This window comes from Conger conger, chromosome 1 (genome assembly GCF_963514075.1).
Source record: "Conger conger chromosome 1, fConCon1.1, whole genome shotgun sequence".
Lineage (NCBI taxonomy): Eukaryota > Metazoa > Chordata > Actinopteri > Anguilliformes > Congridae > Conger > Conger conger.
In genome coordinates, this window is record NC_083760.1 from 55,635,786 (window position 1) to 55,650,648 (window position 14,863).

The window sequence follows — 14,863 nt, forward strand, 5'->3', positions numbered from 1 at the left end:
AGCTATACAAATAATTGCCCGTACTGATGATTATTTGGTATAGTATGTATGGCCTGTTCAGCTGGGTAACATTAATGTAACGTTTCTACCAACCAAGATATCTTGCTTGTGCGCGTTTAGCTAGCCTAGTATCAAGCTCGCAACAGTATCAACCTAACGTTACATCCCATTTTAATGGTGACGTTGCACTAATCTTCAAGCAGACGTCTTTCGGTTTGCAGGTATTTCGATTCGCTGTTCTTGTTGCGTGAGGTTAATGTCGACGAGGATTCTATCTTTGTCTTCATACATTTAGATTTTCTGGGTACCTAATATTACAGAACAACTTTTGAAAAACGTTTGAAAGAGAGAATATCGGCGGCATTCATGGAAAGTACTAATTTAGCTTCCTAGCTATATCCAAGGTTTGAATTTCGTAGCCTGTGAGCTAGCCATAGCTAGCTAGCTGCGGTATTTATTCCCTTGTTGTAGAAGATGATACTGTCAATTTGAACCACCTCCGCTGGGTTCCTTCTAACGTTACTAAGGTGCTAGGCTGTAACGTTAGCTGTGTGTTCACTAGTGGCTCAGTGTAAAGATGGCAGCGGACTGGCAGGACGTAGCAACTCAACAGGCCGAATTACTATCGGGTCGTCTGAGGGAGCTGCTGTCTACCGGCCTAGGCCTGCTCCGCTCCGAGCTTGGGGTGGATATTGGTCTGAAGCCCGAGCTTTACCCGACATGGGTTATCCTCTCAACGGCCTTCCTTGGGCTGCTTGTCATCGTGGTGTTTTCGGCCGCGGTCTGCGCTGGGATATTCGGTGGAAAGAAGCAAGCGGTCAGAACTACTGAGGAGAGCAATGGAAGCACGAAGGCCTCTACGACCAAAGCTGTCAAAACCGAAGAACAGAAGAAAAAGAACAAAAAGAAACCCGCGGAGAAGGTGAATGTCTGACTTTAGCAAGCTTACTAACTAATTTGGCTATTCGGGTAGCTAACGTGCCAAATACATAAGACGAGTTGCTTTTCATTTAGCTAACAGTTTGCAAATGTAAGTTGGATAGTCGGTTAGTGCTATATAACTAGCTCATTTCGACCGCTCACGAATTAATATTTAGTTTTTCAACTTAAGAAATACTGAAGTAGCTTATTATCCATAAACTTTCACTGTCGCAATTAAGTTTTCATTTACAAGTAACTTTGCTAATGTAATGGCTTAATAGAGCGAGTTGCGAGAATTGCGAGTTGGGAAAGCCCGATGACTAGATCGCTATCGCTAGCTGGAACCATCGATATGAGACCGAATTTGTTATTTAGATAAATTTGCCAGCATAACAGGAACAAACGGTAACGTGGCGGGGGGGGGGGAGGGGGGGTTGCTAACGTTAGGTAGACTACCTATACTTACTAATCATATGAGTAACTTACTATGTGTCAAGATAAAAACGATGGTAGTGTAACGTTAGATTGCTGTGACATAAATAATATTTATGAGGTTATGACTTACATTTTACTGCCTGCAGATGAAAGGGTAGCTCTACGTGTGCTTAGCTAGATAACTTGGCATGCTCTTGGATAACTTGGTAATCCTAGTAAACTCGAACGTTAACAAAATATTACAAATAATGTTACAAAAGAGCTAACATTAGTTAAGTTAACGTAAGCTACTGCTAACTATGTTGATAAAGTTGCATGACCGAATCGGTATACATCTGACGTGGTTACAAGAGGCTGCACGACTTTTGCGTAAACCTTCGTAGCTATATTCGTGGCTATAGTAGCTAGCTATATTTGGGTAAATCTTCAGCTATGATGTAGGCTAGGTGCTATCATTTACTTGGATAACTAGCTAAGCCTAAATGGTAGTAATGCCGGTGGAAGTTAGGGGGGCTAACTTGGCATTAGTTCTAAGCTGAACCTTTCACGGGTGCGTGAACCAACTAACCAACTAAATTTACTCACTATAATTCGATACGTTGGTTTCGCTGGTGTCGTTGGAACATAGCCTAATCATTAAATCATGGCATGTTACATAGTAAGGGCAATTCAGTATGCTCCTTCTTGAATGATGGAAGTCTATATTTTGAAATTACGTAAATATTTCTGTCCATTATTTTACATTTTGTCCTTTCAAATACACCAGAGGTACTTATGGCTGCAGTAGTAATCCATGGTAATAAATGTTGTATTGTAATTTCATCCAAACCTTCTTCAATCGTCCAACAGAAAGCACAACCTAACGGCCGCACTGTGGTGGACCTGCAGGAAGACAACAAGGTTACCGAAGAAAATCTGAAACCATTTACAGCTGATGTCAAGACTGAAAAGGTTTGAGTTCTACACAGTTGAAGACCAGTACTAACCAGGTGGTGCTAGCCGTGTAGGTTATTCCTCAGTGAATTTTATATTTTATTTCACTCTGGGAGAGCTTGGAGACTATGACCCGTAGTGATAACTCCATCCCACAATTCCCCTGAAGGGACAGTGATTTGGAAGGGCCAGCTGGCAGTGTCAGGTTGCCATCCAGGCATGCAGATCAGCCAGTCCAGGCCCCACGCTGCCACCGTGAAGGGGGTTCCCTGCTTGGACTAGTGTCTGCTGTGGTTTCCCCTCTGCATTTAGTGCCAACTTCCCCAGTCCAAATTTACTTTTGGCACTGGCACCACTATAATAACCATGATTCCACATTTAACTACGAGTTGCGAAGCCCCAGTTTCTGGGTGATGTTATACATGGAGCTGTGTATTCTCATATAGCACATTAAGTGTTTTCTTAGTTTTTATGTCAGGGCCTTGAACAGTCATTAGGGAATACACAATGATTTCTTGGCATTTCAAATAAGTAGTGTACATCGGAAATGAAGCTTTGTGTTTTAACGCAAACTGTCTCCCCAGACCAAAAAGAACAAGAAGAAACCCAAAGCAGAGGTGAAGCCAGCAAAGACTGTCGCCTCTTCTGATGGCAAAGAGCCCGATGAAGGTACTATATCAGCTTTAAACGCATTGCAGAATTTTATTTTGTTCATGGCATTTAGCTCACCTTTTACAATGCCAAAGTTCTTTACTGGCTTAATCACCATTGTGTATCATCTTGGTGCTGCATGGCATGGCATGACATTTCTGGACCAGTCTTGCTGACCTTCATTGCTTACGTGTGCCACGGTCTGTTGTCGAACTGTAAAACATGCGGCCGGTTGTCCCATCTAATCCCCCATGTTGTATCTCAGGCACCTGGGAAACAAAGATCAGCAACCGGGAGAAGCGGCAGCAGCGAAAGAAGGACAAGCAGGATGATTCGGGGAGCCAAGGAGGTGGGGACCCCCCCGCCAGCGCCCCTGTGGAGCAGTCCAGGCCCACAGCTGCCATGCCGACGGGACCGAGGAAGAGCAAAGGTAAGGGTGTCATAGGGTCCGCTTCGAAAGTCAATGTCATTAGAAGTATCTCAAACATTTGGTTACTAGCATTTGACCGCCTCTTACACATGCACACACACGCATGTGCTTTAGTGCTGGGCCATGGGAGTGGGCAGTGTGTTCAGGTTACACGCTGAAGTGCAGTTGATGGGTAATGGCAGTTCTTTTGATGGAGGTCACTGGCTGACTATACATGGCTATACGTGTACTCTGGCAGACGTGCTTGGCTGAGGCCTCTGAAATGAATGTATAGCACTCAGCCTTGGAATGGGCCAGAAAAAATGATTGGGCATTCCAAATTTGCAGTAACGTACAATAAGCAGTAAATGTATTTGTGAAACAAATAAGTAAAAATTGATATCATGAGCGTTTCAAAGTCATACATGCCGAGGCATTCTTTGAGTGATCTGACACATCTCAGCGTGTGCTGGACTGTCACTGTCGCCGGTTGTGGAGACTCTCGTAAGCGTGGGTACTCGAGTTTCAGGGAAGAGCGCTCTGTGACCATGCCAGCCTCGTGCTTCTCCCAGTGCTCCCACTGTTTGCTCAAACTGCCGCCCTCGTGCTTCGGCTCATCGCCATGGCAGCGGAGCCAGAACACCCTGTTCCAGCTGATTATCCCTTTCTCTTCTCGTTAAGGTTTATGTTTGCATTCATATTTGCCACACTGTCCCGTTCGCCCATAACGGGAGAGCAGATTGCTAATTTGGCACAAAGCAGTAGAGTGCTCTCCAGAAGGTGCGCTCCCAGTCCCTCTTGTTGTCTGGCTGCTATAAATACTAGCACCTGAGACCATGTGACCTTGGCAGGGCGGTCCTGTTGCCATACACAACTCAATCCCTGGGGTAACCCTGCCAGGCTCTGCTAGCTACTGAGAAGCTGAAATGGCTAGTGATAAAAATGCCCTTTAATGCGCTAAAATACTGCATTAAACACTTAATAAAAAGTAAAAATGAAACCCAGATCATCTACTTTCATTTCCACAGGGGGCTTCATGAAGGTTGGCTTTGTGTGCTTGTGTTGCACTTCCTGTTTTTCTCCATTATGCTCTAATTGTGTACAGTGTTTTAGCGCTGCTCACATTTGAGCTTAGATAGAACCATCTGGACATGCAACAACTGTAGACTGCTTCTGCTTACTGGTTTCATTCATCCCTATGGGAGCTGCTCAATGGCGCATGAAGCCGGTTCATGGAGACTGCCATGAACAGTGTGATATGTTTGGCTTTTTTGGCCTATGCACACTGGGTGCCTAAACGTGATGGGATGAATAGGAATGGGAAGAAATCTTTTCTTCTGTGTGGTGCAATGATAAAAACCTCCATTCCCTGGAGAGTAATTGGTTCAGTGTGGAGAAATTTTGAAATGTTAAAGTACTGTTTATTTCGGCATGGTAAATTCATTAGGTTTGAATGGACTTCAGTGGGGGAATTTACTAGAGGCTTAATAAGCTGCCGTCCCTCAGTAACCACTGGAGCTGGCAAGCCCTGCTGGTTCCCAGGTCCCATGGATGGATGTGTAATTGTTACTGTATGTGCGGCGCATTCTTTAATTCTTGATTTTGTTTGGTAATTCTTGAGTTCTCTTGTGTAGCCCAGCCCAGTGCAGTGGTTTTGAGTCGTGACAAAAGTGGGGAAAGTTCCAAAAGACCAGGCCTATTCTCATAAATAGTCCCAAATAGGAGTTGTGATCGAGAATCAGGTTTCCCCTCCCACATATTAACCTCAGCCATTGTGAGATAACATGTGAAACTGATCCAAGATCAACACTTACTGTAATTTACTTGCTTATAAGGATATTTAGATCCTTTGTCAGTGTGGTCCCAGGAGTATTAAACTGCACCTGTGCTGTTTCTCTTACTGTTTCGCTCTCTCTCCCATCTCCCCCCAGGAGAAGGCCAGCGCGCTAAAGCCGGGAAGGGGGAAGCCGTCATATCCCAAGGTAACATTCCTCAGAAACACCAGAGATGAAGCGTGGTGTTTAAATGCAAGGTGTTCAATGGAAAATAACCAGTGACTTTGGGTTCCATTTCAATTCAGTGATTCAGTGATCAATTCAGAAAATGTACAATGAATCATTTGAACAGTCTTTCAGCTTTATTGACACTGTTTAAGTGCAGTCGACACCAAGAACTGTAGTGATAATGAACTATATAACTATAAATATATCATTTTAAAAAACTGAAATGAATGGCGAGGTCCACACCACAACTATAATGGCAACGGCACTGACAGTGTCAAACTATATAGTCTGGATAGTTTTTCTCCAGCTGCACAAACAATGAAACGCTGACAGCCAATCAAAGTCGTTCCGAATTTACAGGCCGGCACATTGAAAATGGCAGTCAGTGCGGATGCTCAGGTCTTTGTTATAGCTATAGCTATAGCTGTAGCTGTAGTTGTAGTTGGAGGTGTGGGCAGGGCGTTGCGGAAGCAGCGGGTGAAGCGTTCTGTGTGTTGAAGCCTGGGGAAGCCTGTGACGCGGGCCGTGTGCTTGTGTTGTCCCGCCGGGTCTCCCTCAGTGTCGGCCAGCTGGAGCGAGTCTTCGGCGCTGAACGGCGGAGGCTGGAACGACATGGCCATGAAGCTGCCGGCCCAGACGCTGCTGCCCGACGCGGAGAGCTGGAGCGCCAACCACCGGAGCCCCGAGACCCCCGCCTGGGGCCAGGAGACCGACGGTACGGCAGCCATTCTGGCTCTGCCCGGACTCGCACTGTTCCTTATGACTGATTTAGGAAACAATGTTGCGATGGTTTAACCAACCGTTCCTCTCCAACCCTGGTCCTGGGCGGCCTGTACGTAGTGGTTAAGGTACATGACCGGGACCCGCAAGGTCAGTGGTTCGATCCCCAGTGTAGCCACCGTAAGATCCACACAGCCGTTGGGCCCTTGAGCAAGGCCCTTAACCCTGCATTGCTCCAGGGGAGGATTCTCTCCTGCTTAGTCAAATCAACTGTCTGCCTAATGCCATTAATGTAATGTAATGTAATAGAAGGGTAAAAAAAGAGCAGTTGATTACAGTTAACTTACCTCGTGTCAAAAGAGTGTTGATTTTAAGGTGAAAACAAAAACCACCAGACCCAGTCGCTCTCCAGGACCAGGGCTGGAGACCGCTGCTTTAACCCTTTCAGTCCCTGGCCCAGTATGGCTCCTCCCAAATCCCAAGGGGTTTTGGCATTGGATGAGAAAGTTGAGGAAAATGTAGTAGGGTTTAAATAGGGGCTGAAAGCAATACTATAGCATTCATTTTGATTGGTTGAAAAGGTGTAAGGTTGAGAAAAGGCTTAATGCATGTTAGTTTGAGTTTCCATACTGATTCTGATGGCAGTGTAGTCAGAAGCCCAACCTGTAACAGAAGGCCTTCCTTTTGTCTTCCGCCATACGGTCTGTGACTAATGCGTTCCCCGAGCAGTCGATACAGCAGAGTGTTGGCAGGGAGCCCAGACGCAAACCCGCAGCCCGTGCTCGTTTCCAATTGCAGCTCCGCACAGATGCGTGTCGCTGAAATATCTGCCGGCCAGGGGGCGGGAACAATGCTAACATCAGCAGTCAAAATGGCAGCTGCTGCCTTTTTAGCTAGTGGTGTTTCGCCGTGGGGGCGCCATGGTAACGGGGTTGATCTGTGTTAGGGTCGTGGAGTGGGGGAGACAGGAGGATGAAGACTGACCTGAAGCCGACCTCCTTCACCCGGCTGGGGTTAAACACCACAGGTAAATTCTGTTTCTTTCATCTCAGCATTTACACAGGTGATTAAATCTTCGATTTTAAAAATAGCTTGGGAGGGTGCTTGCTGAAATACTGGTTGGTTAACCAAGATGATAGTCAAAAGACAGCCAAGGTTGCCAAGGTTATATTGTGGCACCGGCATTGTTCGCTTGTACAAGTTGCCGAACTTGAATTGCCTGAGCAAATAAGCAGCCAAGTGGAAAACAGTCAATACTGAATGTGGGCATTTGCTTAGCAACCGAGTGTTGTCGATTTGAGATTTGTAGTGTTGCTTCTCACCACAAGAGGGCAATGTTTAACCAGAATGAAAAACAGCCTGACTGAATGTCTTTGAGTGGATGTTTAAAAATTTTTAAATCTTGGATGCCTGGAGAGTGTTAAATGATTAGTATTTTGGTAAATACGCCACTTTTGACAGTGCGTTGCCCAAGTCTAATTTGGTGCTCTGTTGAGAATTGGGATGTGTGTTTTGGTTCAGGAGAGCAGCAGCCTGTATCTGACCTGCAGCGGGACAGTCTGCCCCAGGTGGATGACGTATGGTCTGGCCTGAGTAAGACTTTTACCCATATACCCATATACCCATATAGATATCAAACCCCTTTGTTCTAACCCTGGAACTGACTGTTGGTTGGGTCCTTGCGACTGCTGAATCCCGCCAATAGGGGGCAGCGTTTATGATGAACTGTGCTCTTGTAGATGGGATGCCGGCGGACCCTGGCTGTGACTGGAACGCCCCCTCGGAGGAGTGGGGGAACTTCACAGAGCCCAAGCCAGAGCACCCCTCCCCACCTGAGGACCCTGCTCCCGAGGCCAAGGTCAGTCACTCTACACCGGGGATCTGTTTCTGTTTCAGCCAGACTTCTGCTCTTAATCATTTAATTAGTCCATGCATGGCATGTCATTTCTAGCCACATATCGTGATATAAACAGCAGCTGATATATGGTCTTTTCTTTTAGCGTTTTATTGCGGTCTAATTTGAGTGAATCGGTCACAGTGCATAATACTAATTAGCTGATTGAGCCGGGTAACTGGTGGCAGCAAAATCCTGCATAAACAACCAGGACTGGAGTTGGCCGTCCTTGCTCTAGACGATGGGCACGGCCATCAGTTCATCACTGACCTTCAGGGATTTAAACTTGTGTTTCAATCGTTATGCTCCTGGGGCCGGTTGTACCAGTTGGACGCAAAAAAAAAAAGTGAACTTAAGTCAGTTGTAGCTGTTTTTGACGTGGTGTTCAATATTGTGTAATATGTCGCAAAACGGGTTTACTGGCTGGATAATTTTATATTTTTTTAATTTTTTTTGTAATATGTACTGAAGTAAAAAAGGCTACTCTGTGAACTTAAACAGAGAACTCCGTAATCCTGCTTTGTGATATACTCTGACCCCAGTTGGAGACGTGCTCTCGTTGATGAATTCAAATAGCTCAACCCTGCTGAAGCAAAAGCATTGAATTAACTCACTATCAGCATACATGTTGAGTGGATTTGTGCGGGCTCTTAACATTCCCTCACGCCAGAAAGCACTCTGGTTGTGCAATCTATAAATGAGAGGCGCCATATTCAGAAGTGGTTTTCTTTAATTTAGCTAAGAGCGGCATGCCCAAACAGTCAGTGTGGTGGCAATTGCAATTGTGAGTGCGGTTTCAGTCAAGCCGCCTCTAACAACGCAGTCCCTCAATGTCTGCATCACCTGGAGAACTTTCTCAAAGTAGTATTTGGATATCTTATCCTTTCGAACACGGCGGATGCGGTTCGAGTGCGGTTCTGGGTGTGTGTGGTCAGCACTGCGGTGCTTCTGTGGGACTGGGTCACAGGGGAGGTGCGGTTTTGGTCTGACGGGTTGTGACCGCTCTTCAGGGGTCTGAGGACGAGAAGGAGAAGGGTGACGGTGGAGCAGGGGGGAAACCCAAGAAGAAGAAAAAGAAGAAGAAGAAGCAAGATGACCCCAGCACCGGTCCCCAAGTAAGAACACCCCCTGTGAACTGATCTCAGACCTGCAGCTCTACCCTTGCATGTTAACAGCACAGAACCGCTGTAGTAAACACACACTCCTATGAACTGATCTCAGATCAGCGCAATCATGTTAAGCTACGTGGACGTTGCAGAACTGCTTGCAGACCAACCCTGCAAGATCTTTCAAAAGGGTAGAACTTATACTTTCAGTTACTGATTTACTCCCATCATAAGCAATTTGCTATGCAGAGCACATACTTTTTATTGATCCTTACGAGTCAATGTTATGAGTGCACAGTAGCTCTACTCCTTTTGAAGTTCATGAAGCCTTTCCAGGGGTGGACAGACTGGCTATCCAACCTTGCTTTGGACAAGATGGTGGGGCATGCCTTTTAATGTGGGGTGTCTTTGTGGTAATGGTTATAACTTTGTTGGCATGCTGAGATTATCTCCTGGCAAAGCTAGTTGGCATGCTGAGAGAAGCTGCCAGGATACATCTAGATAGATGCATCTAAATAGTACCCAGTGCTTCGCTCCCGCCTACCAGTATTACGGAATAAGGAACGGAAGTTCACCTTACAGAATTCACTTGTCTCCGATCCAATTTGCATCCCTGTGCAAACTGCACAGGGCCAGTCGACTTTACATGCTTTCCCCCGGGCTTTGTGGAATGTAGCAGCCTGGGGCAGAAGGGTAACCCCAGCACTCTGGGCAGCCCAGCTCTGTGTCCCATCCGCTCCGTGTCCCATCCGCTCCGTGTCCCATCCGCTCCGTGTCCCATCCGCTCCGTGTCCCATCCGCTCTGTCCTGAGCCCAGCATGGCGTGACTGCAGTATGTGCTGCTGCCTCCCCCCTAACACTCCCTCTGCCCTGCTCTTACTGAAGGACACTGGGGAGCCGGAGAAGGAGCCTTTGGCTCGGGCTGAGGAGCCCAGTCCACCGCTGAAGGAGAAGGCCCGGTCTGTCCAGGCTGGAGCTCCCTCTGCCGAGGTCAGTGCGGTCGGCTGATACCCCGTCCCCCCCCAACCCACCTGTGCGTATTGTCCCTCTGTGCTACCCGTAGCCGTAGGGTCACAGTTGAGACTGCACCATGCATCAAATTGTGGGTGTTTTTGTTTTTGTTTCTCAAATGTAATGAGAATGACTGCCACTCTGGGGCGTATAGGTGATCTTTTGTCTTTTTTTTTTTCTGTAAGCATAGCTGATGGAGTAGTAAATGGCCTACTGGCCATGTGTAACATTTATACATCCATGATTTCTACTGGCTGTAGATATCGTGATCGTGTGATCATCGTAATCATGTGATCCAGTGCAGTAGGAGATTGACAGAGATTGCTTTTGCGCAGGCGAAGCCGGAGCGACCGACTGGGGCACCGGACACCATATCCCAGAAGCCCCACACACAAGTGCCACAGAGGCTAGCGGAGCCAGAGATGACTGCCAAGCAGAACAGCGCGCCCGCCCCTGCACAGAGTGAGTAACGCAGCACAAAGATGTGTAGCCATAGGCCATAACCATGGCTACACTCTACCCCCCCCCCCTTCTCCCTCCAAACGGGGAAACCAGGCAGATGTTTACTTTTGTGTCTGCAGTGTACGTTGTAAACTCTGAGAATTGCTCTTCTGAGAGGCCTGAATGGGAAATATCCTTTTCAAGAGCACTTCTGCCAACAGTTGTAGTCCGCTTTCAATCCCCCTTCTTTTCTGCTGTGCGATTGGCTAGTGAACAGCCACTCCTACAGCCCTGTTGGCCAGTGTCCTAGCCCTTCCTGCAGTGTGATTGGCCAGCGTTGTGAGTGAATTGGAGGGCCTTGACTCTATTCATGAACTTGTTCCACATACCAGTTGTCTTCGGGCAGTGGGCTGTGTTTTAATGATTTATCAGAGGAAGATGTGGCTGCAATCCCAGTGATCATTTCCACATATGGGCTCTGGCGCTGTCATCAGTGAGCGCTGTAATGGATCCAGCACACTTCCCTGCCCTGTCCCCTATTCTATAAACATCTTCTCTTGTGCTGCTTCACGCCTGGATAAATGGTATCACATTTTCATGGTCATCATCATAGTGCTTAACTGGAAGGCAGATGGTTGTGGAAAAAAAAATAAGTTCAGTTATTATTTATTCAATTTGCATCTTCGTTATGTAACTAGCTGGCTATAAAACTAAGATATGATAGTCTACCACAAACGATGCACCTGTAACTTACAGTTTGAGAGAAATCGAGGTTTAGCTAAACACAGATGATTGAGCACGTAAAGAGGTAAAAGGAACGTGTAGCTTCCCAAATTTCACTCCAGACAAGCGATCACTGAAACTCTGTATACTATTGCTTATCTAGTTAGAAAACAGTACCAGTTTGCTATCAGTAACAAGCAAATTACTAGTTAGCTTCCCGAATGTACAAATATCCACCTGAACAACAATGCTTGTGCAATCGCTACTATGTTTGTATTGCCTATATTTGATCGTATTCTTCCTCAGGCTGACTATAGCCAATTTGCTTGTTCCTACCGATAACAAACTGGTATTGTTTTATAACTTGATATGTAGTTATCCCTTGGATAAATAATTAATTTCAGTGATTGCTTGCCTGGAGTGCAATTTCGGAATAAGAATAAGCCCCCACACCATTGACTGTGGCAGTTGGAGCCTTTTTCAATGATAGGAAGGGATTTAGAATGGACTTGGACATGGACATGGTTTAACAGAAATATCTTACCTATCGTACCTTCAAAGTTCATTTTTGCTTCTTCTGGTTGTGTTGTGTTGTGTTATCGACGTTCTCTTTGTTTTCACTATAGTTTAGTTAGATTTTTAGTTAGACCGAAAGGCAGCTTTTCCTGAGACTCTTACTTATAAGATGGTTTTCTTGGAGTCTCTTTCTCTATTACTAAACAGTCTGAACCATATGTCTGGTTTCCTTTTAGAAAAATCTGAGGACAACTGGGAGTCTCCAAAACAAGTCAAAAAGAAGAAGGCAAGGAGAGAAACATGAGTTTGACCTGGGGTCCAGATGAATTATATGCAAAAGGATTTTCAAGAAAAATTCGTGTTTATGCAATAATTTGAGTGTACAGAATTTTATACAAATTATGACCGTACTTTTTTAACATTGAAAAAGCAGAAATAAAAAGCCCTAGAGTCTGACCTGTGTTCCAGTGGGAGTAGGTCAGGTTCCCCAGATGGCACTGATCGATGTGCACTGTACGCCTCGCTACGCTCCACATTTCAAACTCGTATGAAGACCGGCACAAGATTCTAAATTATTATTAATATTATTGATATTTTTGTTTGATTTTTCTTATTCCAATGAAAATGGTTTGTTTGCTAACCGAATGTGGTGAATTTAATTGTATGGATAGTGTGAGATTTAAAACCACAAGGCTGAGCCAGCTCATGTGTGGCAGCTTGGGACCCTTTTGCATTTTTGGGTGACTGGCTAGTTACCGAAAATGCTGTGATTGGGAAATGTCTCATTTTAGAGATTTGTTTTCATAAATCACACCTTCCCCTCTCCCTTTGAGTATTCCCGCCCGCCCCCACCCCCCCTTCTGGATATATTTTTATTACTGTATTACTATATGACTTGACCTTTTTTGATGTTAACATTTCTAGCTGGTTCTGTCCTGGTACTCTCGTTGGATGACTTACAGCTTTTCTTTGATGTAACCTCTTCGTAATAGAAAAAGCCAAGCCATATGTAAAGAAATAAAGGCCTTTTCTCTGTCTGAAGTTTTCTGAGTGCACTGTGCTGCAGGTCATGATTTCCGTCCCGCTGAACTTCAGACCGATTCATTCCTGGTTTATTCCTCGTTGCCGACAGTCAAGAAACCAATGACTTAAGTGCAATATATGGCGGGTAGTAGGCGTCTAAACAGCTTTAAAACATGTCTGAGTCATTAATACTATCAGGAATGAAATTCTATTGCCTTAACCTGTAGTATGTGCGGTGTGCTTTAGATGTATTTGTACGTTGGGATGAGTGCATTTCTCTCTGAAGTCTTTTCAGGGCAAAGGGAGGGAGACCTTTACAGTCTGAGCTTAATGTCAGACCGTTTATATTGCTGATACAACTCGTTACTGAACCTGGTAGACATGATTTGCACTGTCATGAAACAAAGTCGGTGGGCAGGTCGTTTTTATTTTTAACTTAATTTGTAGGCCTTCGTGGCGTGAGGCCTACGGCGCACTGTAAATACACGAGTGTGAACCGGACCGCAGACAATGATGGGAGCGGGGATAAAAACCCTCACAAGACCTCGTTGGAGGAAGGCCTAATGCGTCTTTCACAATCTGGATCTGCCGCGACCTGTCGCAGTTATTCCAGTACATCCATGTGTATATCTTCAATATGGGTCTGCCTTACCGGATAACACCCTTTGCTTCCTTTCCCCCGTCCAACAGCAATGGCTATATTTCCAATCCATGTATTTTTTTATTTTTTATTTTCTGGAATGTGCAACGCAAGAATGATCATGGGTTTTAAAAGGATTGTTAAATGCAATGATGTTGGTTAGTTTGTTTAAATAAATTGAAATTAAATTAATCTGCAAATTGTTTTTCTTTTTCTGTAAAAAGCAAGGCTGCATGGCAGACTTGGTAATGTTTGTACATTAAGAGGTGATTTGAGAGAAAATAAAATTGAAGTGCATTTGGTCTCGGTGTCGTGCATGCCAAAGCTTATTCCACTTACTTCATGCAGAATGTCATGTCCAAGAAAAGGTGATGCAAGACATTCAAACAAATACACAATTCTCAAGTCAGATAAGTACACAATTCCTCCTGACATGCATCCATGTGGAACTAATCCAAATGTTAATTGTTTGATAATACCATTCACAGCTATTATTATAAAATCTCATTTGGGCCCAGGGGAAAGTGCCAGTCCTGGCTGTATGGTTGACCTTGTATGCGATTCTTAACCCTTTCCATCATGTATACATTCTCATTGAGTTCCTCTGGCAACTAATCTGTTTATCCTGTGTTGCACTGGATCAGATTTTGCCTTATTAATCCCTTATTGAATCTGATTCTGTCATGGAATAGATTAGCCCAGGGGTCTGCTCTCATGGAATAGATTAGCCCAGGGGTCTGCTGTCATGGAATGGATTAGCCCAGGGGTCTGCTGTCATGGTGCCGGAGAGACGCAGACTCTTTTGTTGTTACTCTTCATATTGTTAATCGATTGGAGCACTTGATTACAGTTAACTCGCATCACCAGATAACTGAATTCAATGCAGATTTTAAGGTAAAAGACAAAACCCAGCCAAGCTTCTGGCTCTTCAGCGCTCTCCAGGATAGGGTTGCAGACCCCTAGGGCTGTATATATCAAGCCACTCAAAGTAAGAAATTAGTTTTAAGTGTAACAAGTGTCAGAATTGTTGACTTTTATTCCTACGCATATTTAAGAATATAAGAATATTTAAGATTCATCAAATTTCTCTGACTTAAAAAAAAAAAAAACTCTTAACCAGACAGGTACTTTAGAGAGCTGGTCAAGGAGCAGGGTCTCAATGCTCGCTGTTGGAGAGGCAATGCCAGATGGGCCTTGAAGCAGTGGTGTTGAGTTCCTCTACAGGCAGATCAACATGAAGGGACTATATAGTCTTGTCTGCCTTATCTGCATTGCTGGAAAGCCTACATTTGTTAAGTTTGTTTTTGGGATTATGCAGCAATAAAATAATTTTTTTTTTAAAGATATTTTTTAGGCCTTTTTCAGCTTTATTGGACAGTATATAGTATAGAGAGACAGGAAGAATGGGAGCGAGAGAGAGGGGAAGACATGCAACAA

General features: G+C 45.0%; 1 protein-coding gene across 1 annotated transcript; it reads left to right on the plus strand.

Moving 5' to 3' along the window:
• Nucleotides 1–134: 134 nt before the first annotated feature.
• On the plus strand, nt 135–13,728 carry LOC133140571 (protein LYRIC-like). The gene is made up of 13 exons (XM_061260594.1): nt 135–922; nt 2,206–2,307; nt 2,874–2,958; nt 3,206–3,370; nt 5,281–5,331; nt 5,912–6,067; nt 7,019–7,099; nt 7,594–7,665; nt 7,812–7,930; nt 8,977–9,081; nt 9,958–10,062; nt 10,419–10,545; nt 12,000–13,728. The coding sequence occupies exons 1-13, from the start codon at nt 578–580 to the stop codon at nt 12,065–12,067; spliced, it is 1,581 nt and encodes a 526-aa protein (XP_061116578.1). The 5' UTR covers nt 135–577; the 3' UTR covers nt 12,068–13,728.
• The last annotated feature ends 1,135 nt before the right edge of the window (nt 13,729–14,863 follow it).

Coding starts and splice junctions, on each gene's coding strand:
- LOC133140571 (XM_061260594.1), top strand. CDS start 578: ATGGCAGCGGACTGGCAGGACGTAGCAACTCAACAGGCCGAATTACTA. Junction 923..2,205: donor AAAAGAAACCCGCGGAGAAG/GTGAATGTCTGA, acceptor ATCGTCCAACAG/AAAGCACAACCTAACGGCCG. Junction 10,063..10,418: donor CTGGAGCTCCCTCTGCCGAG/GTCAGTGCGGTC, acceptor GCTTTTGCGCAG/GCGAAGCCGGAGCGACCGAC.